Raw genomic sequence first — 20,490 nt, 5'->3', positions numbered from 1 at the left:
ACTATTCTGGCCATGATTCACAATTCACTTCCAAGGTTATTCTCACTGGCTGTCTATAAAGCCAGCTGAGTCAATCTATTATTCATGATTCAGTTCAGAGTCTTCACAGAATTCGCCAAAACTTGTAGATGACAGAACAGGTTCTCTTTGCAAAAACTTCTGTTCATCGTGGTGAAAGAAAGTCGCTCTTTAGCTCGGCTGCCGTATAATAAGGGGATGACTGGTCATGCAAGGTGTAATCTGAAAAGCCCAAAATGAGCCTGAGATCTTAAAGTGAGAACAGCATTAAAGAGAGTAGAGAGATCAGTGAGGTAGAAACACTGATCAGAGGATGGACTGATAAAAAAGGAGGCGAGTAGATGGGACTGTGGGAGAAAGACTGTGCATAAAGGAAAACTTGCAAAAAATTAAAAACAAAGAAAAAATAAGCAAATTTGTAACACTATCATGTTACTAGATTACAAAAGATTTCCTTGCTTACACACTGAAGCACACCAAGATCCTTGTTGGACTTGGAACATTCTCCAAAAAAGGAAATATACATAAATATTAAAAAATAAATTTTTGTCCTCTTGTTAAATCTTTTCATATGACTTCATATTTCACATTTCACATGTCTTATAGCATGGCATGTGTCAACATCATCTCAATTCACTGCAACACAAAATGGCATTTAGGAGAGGGGGCGGAAACATACATTTCTAATCGAAACTCATCAAGACAGAATAACTCACTAAATGTTATGTAGAACGAAGAAACACCCGAGGGAATCAGATATCATTTCATCTGGCTGAACAAAGAGAGCTGGAAAAATCACGGAGAATTCTCTGGTAGATAGTTAATTGAGCAGGGCCAGTTTTAACACAGGACCTGAGATACTTGCAGCACTAATTGGCCTTCCTATGTCCCTAGAGGAACAGAAGGCGTGTGTGTGTGTGTGTGTGTGTGTGTGTGTGTGTGTGTGTGTGTGTGTGTGTGTGTGTGTGTGTGTGTGTGTGTGTGTGTGTGTGTGTGTGTGTGTGTGTGTGTGTGTGTGTGTGTGTGTGTGTGTGTGTGTGTGTGTGTGTGTGTGTGTGTGTGTGTGTGTGTGTGTGTGTGTGTGTGTGTGTGTGTGTGTGTGTGTGTGTGTGTGTGTGTGTGTGTGTGTGTGTGTGTGTGTGTGTGTGTGTGTGTGTGTGTGTTCATAAGTGAGTGTGAGTCAGTGAGAAAGCAACAGAGGGAAAGATAGACAGAAAGAAAGAGCAAATGCATTATAATTTCAACCAGGGACTGAAGCAGGCAAACCAACTGTTCCTTCAAAAGGGAGACATGCTTTCTCAAAAAACTGGTTGAAGGTTCTTCACAAGTTCATAGGATATTGATGTTTGTGCAATATACTTCTTTATATGATGCAATGCTTAATAGATGGGATTATAAAAGAACATGTTTTAGGATCCTAAAAAAAATAAATAAAAAAAAATAATAAAAAAAAAATGTTAATGTAATGGTACAGTCAGGCTTCATCAGCAAGATGTCAGACATCAGTATATATCCACATCAGGGTCCAAATAATTGTATTTTTCTGAAGCATTCCTTTTGTTATTTTGTTATTTATTTTTTATTTTGTAAAATGCAGTCATCACACCATAATCATGATGATTATTGTGTATTACTGACTACATTGTTGTGTTTAAATGAACAAAATTTATACTAAAATTAATTGGAATTCATATTCCGTAAAGCATGTAAACATGCTAACCCGACTGTCATAACTCAGTTAAGCCAAATGATCGCGTTTCTGTATAAAAAAAAATAAAAAATCTGAATTATATAGCTGTCATAATCATTTAGAGTCATGTAAATACCTTATATAGAAAATAAATGCACTGTAACTGAACATAAATTCACTGCAACTGAACATCTGTGTATAAAGGAAATTCTGTGTGGTGTTATATACAGAAAATTGTGAAAAGTTGAACTTAAATACATTTTAGGAGCAAGAAGGAGACTGGATTTCTCAGACAGCCATACAAACCATTAAAGAGAAAATGAAAAGAAACATTCTGGCCTTCATTTTTCAATAATGTCACTCTTGTATACGTCAAGGACGTGAATGAGAATTCACATAGTTGATTGAATTACTGCGCAGAATTAAATGCAGCATAATAAATGGCATAAGCGAGCATCTCCAGTCTTTCTCAAAGAGAACAGCACACTGAATTTTTTTCTTTTTTTTACATATTTTCCAGTTTAGAGGACGTTTTGAGTCACAAATAAGAAATTTGAATTACTTGAAATTACATAAAACCCATGTTAGACCAACAAAATGCCCCCAAATGTTGTCTCAACTATTGTATGAACAAAGAATTTCAAATTGAACAATACTGATAAAATGTCTAGGTGTGAGTTCCCAGCATGCACTATAGCATGAACAAAAATTAAGTGGTTACTGTTATCAGATCATTTTTTCGCTGTTAGCTGACTTTATTTTTATTACTGTTGTTATTGTTTTGTTATTATTGTCAGTTTATTTTCATCGTTGTGTGTGTGTGCGATCCATGGAGGCTCCACCTCCCAACTTGCAGGACTTAATGGATCTGCTACTTCTGTCTTGGTGCCAGATAACACAGGACACCTTCAGAGGTCTTGTGGAGTCCATGTCTTGATATATCAGAGCTGTTTTGGCAGCATGAGGGGCCGTGGATATATGCGATATTAGGCAGGTGGTTTTAATGTTGTGGCGGATCAGTGTATGTCTACTGCAGTGGTTCTCAACCAAGGGTCCTGGGTCCACTAGAGGGCCTCAGCAAACTTCCAAAGCCTTAAGATAACTTAAAATAATATCTATAAAAAAAAAAATGTATGTGTACTTTCTATACCTGGTCACGTAATGTAAAACAATACAATGTTGTAGGTATGCCAAGATCAATGTGTTATTTAGAAGAAAATGGGAGAGTAAAAAAAAGAAATTCTTCATCAAGGATCATTTGCAATGTATTTGACCGTGTGATGTTTTAGATCCCGTAATATCAAAACGAGACATTTTTGGAGCTTGATTAAATAAATGCTTTGTTTATAATGAGGACGACGTTTTAATCTATGAAACTTGCAGGATGTTTTAACAATACAAAGAACTCTTATGTCAAAAGATTAAAGATGTCAATTCTTTTAATTGCATTATTTTAGTTATTTTAATCCATACTGTTTTCACACTTACAGAAAAAGTAACTATTTTTGTAAATTAAATGAAAAATGTAAAAATAATCAAATTTAAAATTAATAATAAAACTATATTGTATCATCATTCAAATGATTTAAACTACAAGTATATGTTAAGTTGAAGACTAATTTTACCATACTGTATAAACTACACTATGGCTTAACATCATATATGGTGTGTGTGTGTGTGTGTGTGTGTGTGTGTGTGTGTGTGTGTGTGTGTGTGTGTGTGTGTGTGTGTGTGTGTGTGTGTGTGTGTGTGTGTGTGTGTGTGTGTGTGTGTGTCCACAAAGATGGCAAAATCTGCAATCCTTGGCCTTGTGGGGACATTTTTTGGTCCCCATGAGTAAAACAGCTTATAAATCATAAGTGATGTTTTTTGAAAATGTAAAACTGCAGAAAGTTTGTTTTTTGTGATGGGTAGGGTTAGGGGATAGAATATACTGTTTGTACAGTATAAAAATCATTATGTCTAAGTCCCCATAAAACATGAAAAAACTAAATATGGACTTGATTTGCTTGTAAACATGGTCATTTTTTTCCATCATGCATTTTGTTATTTAAGCAAAACAGTCTAAAAATAAAACCAGTCGTTTGAATTAATAGTACACCATGATACTGAGCGTGCCTCTGCTCTGATTTCTGATTCTATAAAGATACTGCGAGACATCCAGATTAATTTGTCACTTCTTAGAGAAGTGGGTTTCGTTACGCTGAAAGAGACCACCATTTCTATAGAAATATAAGAATCTGTCAGTCACATGACTGGACTTAAGCCTTTTCCTATAAGACTTTAGAGGGGGGAAAAAACATCATCAACCAACTGTTCCATAAAGCACAAACCATTTAATACAGAGATCTGACCGCTTTTGTACTCTTGAGAATGAGTGTATTTGTTTGTACATATGCTGGTGTGTACATGTTTTGTAGACATGTATGTGAGTAGAGCAGCTCCTCGGTTAGATCTGAGATAATCCTCCTTTAAAATACCTTTTCCAGCTGAATGCTTGTCAAAGCTCAGCTTGTCAAAGAAACCGGTCTGCACATCAGTGCACACAGCTGGGTACCACTTTAGCTGGGATACTCTCCCAAGCTGCAATGACAAAGGACTATACACTATCCACCTTATTCCTGACGACCTTACTGCCGTTTTGAATTATGGGTGGCACTTCAGGTTTGGGGAACTTCTATTCAAAAAGGCACATTTCAAATCATAAGGTTGCCCTACAAATAAAGCTGATCCGTCAGTTTGACTGGATGAGCTGTCAATTTTCCTTTATGATTAATTTTCAGACATCATGAGAATAACGTTATAATTGGTATTTTAACGTGACACGTTATAACAAGAATATATATGGCAAGAGCTCTTTTCAGTCGCTGCTTTCTTTTCCTCGTGATTATTTTATTTTTTCCCTTTGCAATCCGCTGTAAAAGTATGAAAAAGGACAACATATACTGCACATTGTGGTCTCCCGAATTTAATTTACAATATATTCCATTAATAATTCACTGGAATGCACGAAGAATCTCTTGTTATTCTCCTCAAATCCTCACGTCTCTTTCCAGGTTTGTTTTCACAGGTAAATGCAATTTATATTCTGTCAAAATGACGGAAATCACTTTGAAATAGTATCACGGTCTGTTGAAATACCTTGTTGATGCTTTTACACTTTTAAATTTCCTTTTAATGTTTGATGGTTGAAGGGTGAGTAGATTAATGTCATCTCATTGTGACACTTTTTAACGTATTGCATTCATAGAGCAAGCCTTTTCACTGATTGTTTACAGCTAAACGGAAGTTACACCCATAATTCACGCAAAGCTTCATGGGGCGTACAGGAATAAGGTGGATATTGCCAAAAGTATTGGGACACCCCTCCAAATCATTGAATTCAAGTGTTCCAATCACTTCCATGGCCAGAGTTGTATAACATCAAGCATCTAGGCATGCAGACTTCTTATACAAACATTTGTGAAAGAATGGGTCGCTCTCAGGAGCTCAGTGAATTCAAGTGTGGTACCGTGATAGGTTGCCACCTGTGCAATAAGTCCATGAAATTTCCTCACTACTAAATATTCCACGGTCAACAGTTAGTGGTATTATAACAAAGTGGAAGCAACAGCAACTCAGCCACGAAGTGGTAGGCCACGTAAAAATCACAAAGCAGGGTCAGCGCATACTGAGGCGCACAGTGCCCAGAAGTCGCCAACTTTCAGTCAGTCAATAGCTTCAGACCTCCAAATTTCGTGTGGCCTTCAGATTAGCTCAATAACAGTGCATAGAGAGCTTCATAGAATGGGTTTCCATGGCCATCACCAAGTGCAATGCAAAGTGTCGGATGCGGTGGTGTAAAGCACGCCGCCACTGGAGCAGTGGAGATGTGTTCTCTGGAGTGACGAATCACGCTTCTCTGTCTGGCAATCCGATGGACGAGTCTGGGTGGGGCGTTGCCAGGAGAACGGTACTTGCCTGACTGCATTGTGCCAAGTGTAAAGTTTAGTGTAGGGGGGATCATGGTGTGGGGTTGTTTTTCAGGGGTTGGGCTTGGCCCCTTAGTTCCAGTGAAAGGAACTCTTAATGCTTCAGTATACTAAGACATTTTGGACAATTTCATGCTCCCAACTTTGTGGGAACAGTTTGGGGGTGGCCCCTTCCTGTTCCAACATGACTGTGCACCAGTGCACAAAGCAAGGTCCATAAAGACATGGATGAGCGAGTCTGGTGTGGAGTAACTTGACTGGCCTGCCCAGAGTCCTGACCTCAACCCGATAGAACACCTTTGAGATGAATTAGAGCAGAGACTGCGAGTCAGGCCTTCTCGTCCAACGTCAGTGCCTGACCTCACAAATACGCTTCTAGAAGAATGGTCAAAAATTCCCATAAACACACTCCTAAACCTTGTGGAAAGCCTTCCCAGAAGAGTTGAAGCTGTTATAGCTGCAAAGGGTGGGCCAACTCCATATCAAACCCTATGGATTAAGAATGGGATGCCATTCAAGTTCATGTGCATGTCAAGGCAGGCATCCCAAAACTTTTGGCAATATGTTCAGTCACATTTTTCTCAATAATGATTAGCGAAGATAGAAAATGTATATAAGTGTTTGCAATTGTTTGCAGACATTTATTGAAAAGACGCTTTAACAACACAACACAACATTCCATAAATGTCCGAAAGTTTTCGATGTAATTAATTTACAACAAAAGTAAATGTAGTAAGTAAAAGTAGCTTATTATTTTCATCTGGAAGTATTTTAGAACTTAGGGGTAATTATTCTACTATTACGATAGACAACAATCTTACCTAATCTGACAAGTCTGAATAAAATTGTTACAGATACAGTTATCTTGTCCTGGCTTTTCATGCAAAAGGTGGTGTAAAAAGATATAAGGCTGGGCTCGGGTTGGGATGATGCATCAGCAGTTTGCAAATTGCATTAGAAGAAAGTATCTTCTAAATGACTTCTTACATTCAAAATATTAACATCATGTTGATCATAAACTCTTCTCTGTTCAGTCATAAAATGCTCTCACTGTCAATCAGTTGTAAACTTCTCACTCTTGCTATCAACAGCCAGTCAGACAGGGGCATCGGTTCACACATGACTGGCTCTCTAGCTTGGGTTTGGTCTTTGCATGACTCTTTATCCATGGTTTACCTTCTTCTGTCTCCATGGCTTATCTTCACAGGAGTGTGGAAGAGGCTGTAAGCCACCACAACTCCTCCCAGAACATGCACAAAGATATTCATTACGATGGCTTTACCCATCACTCCAGTGAAATCTGCTAAAGCTGTAGTATCCCAAAGCACACAAAAAAAAAGCCAGTTAGCTCAGGAATCTCAAGGGATATTTAACGAAGCATGAATTTATTTAAAACTCCCGTGCTTTTTGTTAAGATAAATAAGCAATGAAATTCCTGAGACCCAAGGGATAATTCCCACAAATGTTTAAATAACAAAGGTAGGTTTTGTCTCTTTGAGCATAATGAGTAATAGGAACTTCTCTGAAATGCTGAAATCTTCCAAGTTGAATTTCTCCTCCACATCATGGGGGAAATGGCTTACAGCCAGTGAAAGATACAGGCCAGTCTGCCATGGATGGTTAGTGTTTCAGCTAGACAAATGTCTCAATCTATTCTGTGTATTTCCCTCAATTATCTCAGCTTCACTTGTAGAGGATTTTTATACTCCCATCGCTGGGCAGTTCTTTTCCCAACAGGACAAATCTATATTTTTGCTTTCTTGATAAGTAGAATTTACCTGTATTTAACAGAGTGTTTATTTTGTCATTTGGTCAGTATAATATACAGATTTTCTGCCAGTGACCCTAGCAATATTATAACAAGCAATTGTTACCAGAACTATTTCATATTTTACCCTTAAAATTACTTTTGCTGGTGTAACCTAATGTATTCAGGTTGTTTTAGTGCTATTAAATCATATTTTTTGTATTTGAATAAAACTAGTTCATTTACCGCATTTTACCTCGTGAATTACACTTTACGGACTCTGACAAAGGTTTTTCAGTGGAGTGTAAAACATTTTAGTAGGCTACTTTTAATGGAAAAATTTCTTTAAAACAGTTTAAAATGATATGTTCTTTAACAGACAGTATATAAAATGCAGAGAGTTTTCTGTGATGGGTAGGGTTAGGGGATATAATATACCATTTGTACAGTATTAAAAACCATTATGTCTATGGAAAGTCCCAATAAAACATGAATACAACGTGTGTGTGTTGTTCTGTCTTTATGTTATTATTACAGTTGCTGGAAAGATGCATCATGTGGCCATCTGTTACACCACCTGCATTATTATCACTGCATTTACAGTAGCAAATAGACTTTAATAGCTCACATTGGTTGGTAAATTAACATGACATAATTGAATGGCATAAACAGATTGTAAGTAAAACATAGTCATCATAATATTATCTACTGCTTATAACATCCACGCTATTTTATGACAACCACAAGTTTTTACTGTAAGTTTAACTAAGTGCAAACAGTGCAAACTCGCAGTGTTTCACAGTGCAAACTCAGAGCTGAAATCAGTACAGATCATTCCAAAGCCTTATTTCTGTCATCCTCTATACAGCGGCTTTATGCTGGAAAATGTCATACTGTAATTGCTGGACTTAACTTTCGGGAAATACAGTAGGCCTGTCTGCACAACGTTTAGGCTGGGCTACTTGATATCTTGAGTTCAGCGGGTTCAGTGTCTCAGAGGGGGCGAACGCTGGCAACACTGACCTAGAAACATGTGCTTGTGAGTCGGTCTCACATGAGGGCTGAAACCAAATCCGTTTGTGGCTCGTAGGATAGATGAGGAATGCAGGCTACAAGAACGATCACCACAGGTTCGAATTAGAAAAAAAACTTCTCATTTCGAAACCTATTTGAGTCCCACTGGATGAGAGTAATGTCTTCATTTATACCGTAGCACAAATTTTAAGGGCGTGATTAAATTCGTTTTGCTGGCCCTGAGCTCGCCCCCCTTTGCTCACATCACTCAGAGAGAGAGAGAGAGAGAGAGAGAGAGAGAGAGAGAGAGAGAGAGAGAGACGGGCCCGCGCCTGGGAGCTGTCCCAGGCAACATGGTGCTGAAACCGCAGCGAGAGCGAGCATCCTCCGGCTTTACTGATAATCATCATAAACATCTCGTGTTAGAACTGCACAACGCCTTTCGACGCATTAACCGCAACGCTTTGGATTACAACGCAGGAGCCACTTCAATATTTTAATTAAAATTAATTAAGACGGAGTGTGGATGGCAAAAACATTTCCTCATCGTCGACCGCGAATCTGTTTCTTTTCAGGACTGATTTTCGAGACATGTTTGACAGTAGGCTATATGGGACAGTGATCGAAACTGCCTTGGGATTTCTGCAACAAGGGCTGGGTGTTTCTGGAGATAGGTTGCCTGTAGGCTACTAACGTTGGCACCTTAACATTTTCAGAAGGGGACTTGTGCGGGATGCATTTGTAAACGGTCGGACCTGAAACATGAGATGAACGCAAAGGACAATTGCTGGCTAATTGTCAAGATTGTGGCTGGATTTCGTTTCACGCAAGACACTTTGCGTTCACATTAACTCAAAATTACACGGTAGTCCGCTATCGCATCGCTTTTGAAGATAGCTAATGATCGTGGATAATGTGTATTGTAGAACAGAAATTGATATTTCATGGCTGGTCCACTGAGCGTGTGTGTGTATCGAAGACTTAGTTGTTTAATTAGGAAAAACCAAGGCTGCCATTTGTTTGGCTCTGCTGGCGAATATCCCGTATTTCTGTTTTCCTCCTTTGATGAATAGATGCCACTACCTCAGGAGCTCTTTGTCAGAGGCTGTTCGCGGGAATCCCCGACATTTTTCCATTCAAATCGGTGTACTTGTCCGCAGTTTCATGTGAAAATGTTCGTGTCTCTGTGGATATAAGGCCATTTGTTGTAGGTAACAGCTAAAATCCCAGTAAACTGTTTTGTCAGGTAGCCTAAAATGTGCATCATGGTTTTATCCAAGTAAAAAATATGATTTAATATGACTGAAGAGGTTTATTAAGGTAACAACTGCACGTTTCCACTTTTGACAGCTACTATAACATGTGCGTACAATCGTAAGCTTCTCAGCGGAACACCAGCGCGAGGACTCGCATCTGATGGAGCTCGCAGAAGAACTGTTGAAAATAAACACGTTCTCCATGTTCAAACGGTCACTTGGGCTGAGGGTGAGTAGAAAGCGGTGTTGCTCACGAGACTGAACCGGCTGCACAGGTGTTTCTTCCTCATTGGAAACCAAACAGTAAGTTCTGTAATGTGACCTGCTGGAGACCAGTAACAGATAGCCTTAGTTTTATAGGCCGTTTAAAAACATAGACCGCCTTTCCATTATTCATAAGACGGGCACATGTTGTTGGCTATCGGTGTCATTGTATGGTGTTGGGGATTGTTGAGTCGCAGACCGATGCTGCGCCACCAGGGCAAGCAGAAAGGCCGCTGTTGCGTCTTGTTCAGTGACCTGAAGGTTTTCCTACTCAGGCCACCGGCACCGTCGGCATCGCCACCTGCCTTCACACCCATGAACGAACTAAACGCGGAGGGCAATGCGACGAGCAGCGCCACGGAGAGCCAGACTTTAGCCAACGGACATTATCAGCCGGTGACAGGTGAGGCTTTGGACACACTAGGGCCCGAAGACTGGACTCATAGCGCAGTGGATCCGCCGAGGACGCTGGACTGTTGCAGCTCATCTGAGGATTGCTCTAAGGAGAAGCTGGATGAGAGATTATCCCTGAACAGCTGCACGGACAGTGGAGTCAGGACTCCGTTGTGTCGGATCTGTTTTCAGGGCCCAGAGCAGGTAGGGAGTTCACTTCATGTATTCTGAATGGATGTAGACTGTTTATTGCACAGATTTGCTCAATACATAGGGTGATTGGGACACTTTTTGTCATTGAGATAAAGTGTCCCAATCAACCTGAATTCACCATACTACACTGTGAGGGACAATCAGTGAAACCTGCTGCAAGTTAATTGCACTTTTTATATCACTTTGAATGTAATTACTGGTGAAGAACTCTGAAAAGTGAAGTAGAATGACAGCAATTGTGTCACATTAAATGGATGAAAACAAAGATTTTGTTATTATAAAGGTTAATATTAAGAACATTTTCACAAACAATTTCACTGCAGGAAAGTATTTGGATACTATGAAATTTAAGTCACATATTAAAAGTATATGAAGGCGAATGCATTACATAACAAAATAGCAATCCAGTAGCATTTATTTTAAACAGATAGCACAAGCACATTTTAAAGCAAAACATCTCATTAAAGATGTTTAAAATGATAAAACAGTTAGTACTGTTCACAACTAATGCAAATGCATTTGGATATTTTCTTGGTGGATACTGAAAATGTTCATAGTTAAATGAATAGTTCACCCAAAATTGAAAATTCTGTCCTTGATAATGTTCCTGAACGACTTACTTTCTTCTGTAGAACACAAAAGAAGATATTTCTTGTTTTTCTGTTCTTGTCCAAACAGCGAAAGTCAGTGGGGTCCACAACAACATTTGACCCTGTTGTCTTTCATTGGGAAAAAACAAAACATAATAAAAATTAAAGCACACACAGATTTTCAAAATATCTTTTTCAATAGCCTATATATCGGGGGGTTTTCTAGTTCCAGGGAAGAAAGAACTGCATTATTAATGCATTATGCATTATTAAATCTGACTTACAATAATCACCAAAAGTGAAGGTAGTTCTGTGAAAAGGCCTAGCATGATTTTTTTATTTTTTTATTTTTTACGCTTGATATGTTGTTATCCAAATGTGTCTGAATACTGTATGTGAGATTCCACTTCATTGCTGCTGTTCTTGAAGTGATTTGTCCCCATAAATCTGACTGTTATGCTTCAGTGGTTTTATGACAGTGGCATTTATCCACATGCAGCTATGGTGATTTTTTTTCTTTCTTTTTTTTTCTTCTAATGGAATACACCACATGACTGAAAGGTCAAGGGTTTGGACACAAAACATTGCTCAAAGATTTAGGGCCAATAAGCAGAATAGTCTGTGACATATATTACGTACTTAGTATTAACAAGTTCTCTTCACAGACCTGATTTAGCCTGTGAACGCATGTGACATTATTTTATTTTCTCTTCCTCTCCCCCCTTTCTATCATTCTCTCTTTCAGTTGTTTCCTGTCTATTTTTCCTTTTCACTTTCCCCACGTCTCTTTCTCTTTCCTCTTTCCATTAATGTGGGCTGTGGCAGAGTTGTGTGGCTGTGGGCTGATGGATGGGCCTGTGAGTGTAATGAGAGCTGTGTAGAGAGCAGATGGGACTGAGGAGATTCTCTCCGCTCTGACTGAGCTGTGTATATGTCTCCAATCCAGACACACATTCCCCTCTTTCTTGCTCTCCTCTACACTGTATGCTTTGACTTTCTCCAGCTGTCTCTCACTTTTTCCATCTATCCCATTTACTTTCAGAACCCCAAGTAGTAGATAAGGAGGGTCTCCTGTTCCCCTAAATCCGTCAGGGAGGCAAGAAGGGTCCTTTTCTTGTGTACACAGAACACACAGGAACAATTATATGCTTTAGACAAGAAATAATATTTCTCACCTGTTCTCTTGCACTCTCTCACCCACAAACCCACTGAGAAAAAAATGCCCTGGATGCCTTAAGGTCTTGTTTTAATCAGTGTGAAAAAAAGAAATGGAGAGGGAGAAAATTGTCACAGATCCTGGAGTAGCATAACACTTTTTCACACCCTGTTGTGAGGAACCAAAAATTTGGACATCACTTCACCTTTATCAGAGAGAATAATTGGGCATTATTGGAGAATGTTATTGGATATATGACACAGAAAGATTATAAATCATTCATTTACTTGTATGAATTGGTTTTGTGTGTTTTTTGGCTTTATACTTAGTTTAATGTCCTTATAGGATAACGAAACAAAAATGTGTCTGTCCACACTTGACCCAAAACTCCTGTGACATATGGTGAGTTCAAGTCTTCCTGGGAAGTTTGTAATTACGACGCCATGTGCATTCAAATACCTTTGGTCAGAGTAAGATGGCCATGCATGTCTACAAAAAAGTATAGAATTTATAACTTCTAGAAAATGATTAAAGCATACACATTAGGTGTGCTTTTGCTTTTTAATGTTTTTATTCAATTAATGAAGGTTCTGTAAATTGAATCGATATTAAATCGTATTTGTACGATACTACTCGTATTTTGTACACGCAACTCTTTTACAGTCAATTCAGACGATGCATCCATTGTGTCCACCATGTTTTCTCAGTGGCACAGAAACACAGGGCTCAGCAAATATTAGTTTCCACACTCGTAATAATGACTTTGTGGTGGTTTTCATGTGCGTTCATCTTGTAAAATACATGACTTGTAGCCACCAGTAATAACAATGAGAACACATCTGATGTTTAATATGTAGTTGTTAAAGGAACACTCCACCGTTTTTTCATATTAAACTGTTATTCCCTTAACTAAGACGAGTTGATACATACCTCTCTCGTCTCAGTGCGTGCACTCAATCGCTCTAAGTAGAAACTTTGATAGCACTTAGCTTAGCCCAGTTCATTCATTAGGAACCAAACAGAGATGAAGTTAGAAGCGACCAAACACCTCCACGTTTTCCCTATTTAAATACAGTTACACGAGTAGTTACACGACCAATGGTGACACAAAATAAAACGTAGCGCTTTTCTAAGCGGGTAAAAAGGATAACTATAATGTATGGCGGAATAGCACTTGGGAGCACTTCGACTATGCGCAGTAAAAAGTCACGCCTGAAAAATCCTCTCCCCCTCTCCCTCTCTCCCTCTCACTTCTGTCATTAGAACCAACGTGACTTTTTACTGCGCATAGTCGAAGTGCTCCCAAGTGCTATTCCGCCATACATTATAGTTATAAATCATACATTATAAATCAAAGAGATCTTACAAGTATTTATAGAATAATGCATGTGGTGTGGAGGTGGTGGTTAGGTGAGAAAGAACAAACTTTCTTCATGTCCTCCATAATCAATCTCTTCTAAATGTTCTCAAATTATTTCCTACTTTTCCATTTGCTCTTTCTCTCTCTCTTTCAAAATCTCTTTTCAAAAGTCGGTGCTGTAGAAAGCTGATGATGCAAAATCCCTATGTGACCTGCATTAACATGAGATTTTTTTTCTAACAAGATGCCTTCATCTGTATACTATAGCAAAAAAGCACAAGCTTTGGATTTTCATAGAGAGAGGATGCTGATGTAAATGTGCAGACGGATGACGACAGTTTGAGCTTGCATGAGAAATATTTACAGTTTTACAAGTGTACTCCGTTACAATACAACTGTACTTATTCACCTAATAATGGCAATAATCATGACTGTGAGATATGCCCCTTAAGAAGCTCTGCCTGATTATTAGTGGATTAATCTTGGACCATGTTTATATTTTGAAGAGTCAGCACACCTTAATATTACACCAGCAACAGCGTTGTTGATCGTGTGGATTGCTTTTTATACAGTAGGATTCGGCTGTACTGTATATAATCACAACCGTGCAGTAACAACAGTTCAATAAACAAGAAGTTAATTATTGAGTGACTTATCATTTACATAGAATATTGCTGGTTACTGTGTCTATTTATATGGAGTCGCACACACGTGGGTGGATAAACAAGATATTGTGGCCACAAATTTAACAAAAGTATTAAAACAATATCTTTTTTTTCACATGTCATGCAAGGACTTTGTATATTTAGCCTATGCTCTGCCAGTGACAATTCCAAAGCCACAGCAGAATTAGCATACAACAGTGTTTTTGAATGACTTGATTGAGTGAATGATTCAATGACTCACTCTTAAAAACAGTCAGTTAAAGCTACAATATGTTAAAAAAAAATTCCACCGCCAGGGGTCGCTAACCTCTTACAATAACAAAATCGTAGGTTGATGATAAGCGGAATGACGGGACTTGCTGTCATGCTGATGGATCTAATCATGTTAATGGCTGAGTGAAAACATTCATGTTTTTTACGTTTGTAAAGTTTTTTAATGAGCATATATATATTATACAGTTTTCAATCAACAATATAAGAGAGGCTCAAATATTTTTGTATAAGTGTACATATAAACCAAGACAAAACAGAAAGAAAAAAAAAAGAAAAAGAAAAACAAACAGAGCGGAAGTAGAATACAATTTTGTACATTCATGTTTTTTAACATGGCTGTGGTATGAAGTAGGGCGCGAGTCTTGTGGATATAAATGAATGGTATGAATTATATAAATGAAGGACATTTAATTCTACCGAACTACCCGCAAGTGCTGAATTACTACTCACACTGGTCAGTTTATTTGATGAATTAAACTTGTGAGGTAACGCAGCGCTGTTTCATTTGGTCTAACGTTACACTATCATACTAAACAGCATTTGAGTTTGTTGAAAGTTATAATGTTATTCTATGTGTTAGTTTGTTGGCTGCATCAGCTAGATCAACATTAGAATAACATACTGATCATATTCTAACATTTCATCATGTTGAGCTATGTACATTTGCAAGTCACTTGTCTAATAAAGTACATGCAAGAGCGGCATCTCTGTCAAGTCCAAGTTAGTCGCGGACGTGGAGCTCTCGGCATCTCGAAAACGCCACGCCGATATTGATCCTCATTTTAGTTCTCCTTTTGTCCCAAAGTCTGCTTGCCATGGTCCAGAATGTTTGAACGAAATAACAACAGCGTTTCGCTAGACGTCACGCACTACGCAGTTCTCCACGTCTGTCGCCATGGATACTATGGCAGTACAAGCGGAAACCAGGGATAATGCGGATATTACGTCATTGACAGGCGACAAGTGAACAGGGACGGGCACTATTTAAAATTGTGCATTTCTCTGAATTTACAAATTCTTGGAAACATGTAGAATAATGGAAGTAAACAATTGAAAGACATATATAACACTGTTTAAGTGGTTTTGGGATATTTTGATACAAAATTCTTAAATATTGTGTCTTTAACATTCCATGTTTTTGAACGAATCTGTTGAGTCACTTTTCAAGTCCCAGTGCTGTTGAACTGTTTACCAAAATGATAAGGATTTGTGCTAATATTGTCCAAAACCTTAATTTTGCCTTGGTTGTTTTCAAACCTTCGAAGGACGCTGTAATACAGAAGGCAAATTTGTATAATATGCATGCGATATCCTAGCTAATACTGTTGGGGTTGATTTGTGTTTTTGAGTCCCAGTCCACCCTTGTCTGCAGCCACTTTTACCATCTACCAACACTGCGTCCTTCTCTAGTAGTATGTGTGTTTAATAGAGGATGATCTTGGCTAAAAAGAATCACTTAAAATTTGCATTGCAATAAGCTTTTAGAAAGCACATTAAACACAGTCCAGTGCTAAAGCAAGAAAAAAAGCATTTCTCTCTCTCTCACTGTCTCAAACACTCTCTCACCACCCTTCAAGTATGCTAATAACATGAAATACGATTTATTTGATCTCCGCTCAGGGCTGTTTACAAGGATTCTCTCTTTCATTTTTCTTCTTCTCACACTAGCCTTGCTGGTTCTTTTACTGTTTCTCTCCTTATTTTCTGTCCCTTCGTGCTCTTTAACTCACAAACTCGTGTATGGTTGGTGTCTCTCTCTCATTATAAAACATGGTTCTTACTCGTGCTCGGTTCCTACAGAGGGCTCGTTCCTTTCTGCTCCCATGAATGGGCTGCTATGTAACGCTGACCTAACATCCAGCACAATAAATTGAGGCTGCGCTCACCGCCGAGGGCTGTTAGGGGTTATGTATAAAGGATCAGTCATTCAGATTGTATTGATAGTTCTGCTTTAATACCACAATTAGATAAAGTGGCCTCTTCTCCCACTCTGACGAGCCGCTCTCTGATCTTCCGTCACACATCTCTGCTGCACAACGTATCATTACAACCCCAAACCATCAGTGATTATGGATAATTAATGTAGAGCAAATCAAGTGAATCTGAATGTACATTCACTTCCAAAATCTCCTCGTCCTCAGATTAGACTCATAACAACGCATGTCAAATGAAATCAGAGGGACTTGATTTAATTTGGTCGGGAAATTATCTGCATTCAGTTTTTAATGTTCTTCAATATGGATATTTGATCACAGACGAATCAGTCAAGTGAATCTGAATAGCAGTGTCCGCATTTGATACAGGTTTCATAACTGTGGAACTAAACTGCATCAAAGAAAGACACAGATTTCCCCAAAGCTAATGTAATCTGTTTAGAGCAGAGACTAGTGCTGAGATTAAGGCCTATCACGGTAATCCTGTTAATTGATGTTTGTTCATGACGGATGAAATGACACACATTCATACTGTGTTTGTCAACCTGGAAACTCTAATCCTCTCAAAGAGAGAGGAAGTGATGGAGAAAGCAATAAACACCCTTGACACACACAGTATAAACACAGCAGTCATTGGATAAGAGTGTCACTTAAGTCTCTTAAAGCCAAATTCCATTGAAAAAACTTCCGCTGTGTGTTATGTATGAATGTGAATTTATGTAACTTAGAGGTGTGTCTCTGTGTGATCCAATTATGACAGGTTTATATGAAATTAAGAAATTAACTTTGACTTTAACACACTTTTTTTTTCATGTTAATACACTACTGTTTAAAAGTTACAAAAACTCTATTTCAAATAAATGCTGTTCTTTTTGACCTGCTATACATCAAAGAATCCTGAACAAAATGCATTACTGTTTCCACAAAATATTAACAGCACAACTGTTTTCCATAGTTTCCACTGTTTTCCACCTACTGAAATTGCCATTACAGAAATAGGTTATATTTTAAAATATATTTTAAAAAGAAAATAGCTTAATCTTACTTATATTTCACAATGTTACTGTTTTGTATATTGTATTTTTGATCAAATAATTACAGCCTTCTTGTGCATAACATTACCGAAGCCAAACCCTAAACTTTTGGACAGTAGTGTAAGTCTGGCTGGCATTTTATCATAGCAAAGTTTTGGCCATGATGATTTAGTTTTTTATATATTTTAAATAAACATTTCAGGTCCAGCTCAAGTAACTAAACCAAATCAATTTGGACCCTCCTTTTCTTTACAAAAGGTGCGTGAATGGGGCCACCTAAAAACACTAAAACAATCTCAAAAACAACAAGAACAACATTACAACTTAAATAATACAGAAGTTTCATTTTTGAAGAATACATTTTTTAAAAAGATGCATATACTGTTGGAGCAGTGGTGCAGGGCACTCGTGCTGTATAAGGAGCTGTTGTGCTTGTGGGGAGCCGGATCAAGTCTGATCTGGGTAATTTCCCGAACCCATTCCCTTCTCTCTCTCCCCCCACTTTTCTCTCAACTCTCCACTGTCCTATAAAATAAAGGCAAAAAAAAAAGAAGAAAAAAGAACAGTAATTAAAAATGCATATCGTCCACTGATCTATATAGAATGACTGGATAGCTCATGACGTCATAAACAGTGAAGCCACCGCGCCGCCATATTGGTATTCCTTAGTGAGCTCACGCGTTCTATGGAATCAATAGGAAATTTTATGATTTGACTGAAAAAACATTGCCTAACGAGACACAGTTTTTAAATCTAAAGTCTCCCTGTACATTCTCACAACGCAAACATCCTAAGCATTTAAATGGGTATTTGTTTAAAGTTTGAAATTTTTCCTGCTTATTAAAAAACGACAATTTCTTTGCAAAAGGAATAAAAAGCTGTACGAGAACACTAGTCGGCCTTCAGTGAAGAGCTATCTTCACAGGTAAGAAAAACAGTTTGATACTATTAATTAAATAGTGAATGCTAAAGACCTATATTTTTGTGAATATTCAGGTGAATATTGTTTCGTGGCCACGAATTAATAATAGGCTACCTCTGCACGTTATACTATCTGGTTCCCTCGTTTTACTATATTGTGGCCACGTTGTGATTCATTAAATCAAATTGAGGGAGGAAATTAGTTCAACGTGTCCACGATTTATTAAAACGAGGGAACAAATAAGTCGTCGTAACAACTAATTATTTAGGTCAGTGGACAGGCCGCATAAGAGCAAGCAGAGAGAGAGAGATGTCGTAATCGTAAGATGGCCGCTCGAACACTTCCGGTGGCTTCACTGCCTACTGCCAGTTTAGAACGTCATGAGCTATCCAGTCATTATATAGATCAGTGATATCGTCGCTTTCTTCTGTCTCCAAAGATGCTGCTTTTCAGAAAATGGAAAAAGCACTGGTCAAAACACCAATGATTGGGTATGATATTAAAATAATTGTCAATGTCCCTGCCATTACACGTGTGGAATTGTTTTGAAAACTTTTCTATCAAGTTACATAGTTGTTACATAGTAGTTGTTACATAGTAGTTGTTACATAGTAGTTGTTACATAGTTGAAACAGTTGTCAACAATGTGAAACATTTGTGCGTATTACATATGCATCTGCATTGAATTATGTCTCAAGTGTTTAAAAATGAATCAGAAGTAAAATGAAGCGAACAAATGAACAGTGTGTTATTGATGCAATCTGACTGGAACTTCGTAAAAAAAAAAAAATTTGATATACAGGTCAGCTCTGTGGTCAAATCTAGTTTCTTCCATCTAATAGCACTGGCAAAGGTGAAGTCTTTTAGTTTTAAGAACTTTGAGAGGGCTATTCATGCCCTCATTACTTCAAGGGTCGACTACTGTAACACACTCTATTTAGAGATAAATCAAGTTACACTTTCTAGGCTTCAAGTTTTTCAGAATGCAGTTATCAGGCTCCTGACTGGGGTTAAGAAATATGAACATATTACACCCACGTTAATATCATTACACTGGTCGCCGGTCCGCTATAGAGTTGATTTTAAAGGTCCTTTTAATGGTTTACAAATCTCTAAATGGCTTAGCACCTTCTTACCTTACTGGTCTTTTGTCGGAATATGACTCAGGGAGCTCTCTCTCTGAGGTCCTCAAATCAGGGACTATTAGTGGTTCCAAAGACTAAATTAAAAGTCAGAGGTGACCGAGCATTTGTAGTAGTTGCGCCAAAATTGTGGAATAGTCTGCCAGTTAGTATTAGGACTGCCAGAACTGTAGGTAATTTTAAATCAAAACTGCAGTCTTATTTGTTTGATATAGCTTTTAGTCAATGATACAGTGTCATGTTATCTGTTTTATTGTCTGTTATTTGTTTTGTTTTATTGTGTTTAATGTTTATGTGATGTACAGAGAGAGAGTGTGTGTTTCTTGAGTAAAGAAAATGCTTATGCCTATTCAAACAACCAATTCCATTTACCCTTGCATTGCATACAAGCAGAGATGGTCCAAACTGTGTGCGGCACTTGATTCACAATAGAGGCAGGGTGGAGCTATAAAGTTTTACTGACATTTTGAGGATTCAGTGAAGTTACAAGGTTTAGTCACACACTCGTTTTATACTTTTCATTGGTTAAATATTTGCAAACTTCACAGACAGAAGTAAAGTGAGACAAATAGTGATGATTTATGAATAAAAATAAAATGACGAAATACGGAGGTATGAGGTTTCCGCCTTATTCTCTTAAAATATTCATAAAATATACATGATAAAAATGTGAAGTAATTCATTTTAGAAAATAACTAATTTATGATAATGATATTAACCCAATGCACTTAATTGCAAATTTTGTGATTAGTACATTTAATCAGATGATTATTCATGGAATGACACAAACATCAGTTGTGTTACAGACATTAGTATGTAGTCTGATGATGAACATTGTACTCTTGATA

General features: G+C 37.9%; 1 protein-coding gene and 1 long non-coding RNA gene across 2 annotated transcripts in view; both read left to right on the top strand.

Moving 5' to 3' along the window:
• The window catches only part of LOC309495675, a 295,015-nt gene that overhangs the window by 81,051 nt on the left and 193,474 nt on the right, over window positions 1–20,490 (top strand). The window lies entirely within an intron of this gene.
• marchf4a (membrane-associated ring finger (C3HC4) 4a) overlaps window positions 8,756–20,490 on the top strand; it is a 47,929-nt gene continuing 36,194 nt past the window's right edge. The window contains exon 1 of the mRNA XM_082163588.1: window positions 8,756–10,557. Coding sequence (XP_082019714.1) covers window positions 10,105–10,557 — 453 coding nt within the window. The 5' untranslated portion in view covers window positions 8,756–10,104. The remainder of the gene's footprint in view (window positions 10,558–20,490) is intronic.

The sequence above is a fragment of the Leuciscus leuciscus genome (assembly GCF_965113295.1).
Source record: "Leuciscus leuciscus genome assembly, chromosome: 3".
NCBI classification, from domain to species: Eukaryota; Metazoa; Chordata; class Actinopteri; order Cypriniformes; family Leuciscidae; genus Leuciscus; species Leuciscus leuciscus.
The sequence above is the reverse complement of the archived record's forward strand: the minus strand, read 5'-3'. Positions and strand labels throughout refer to the sequence as shown.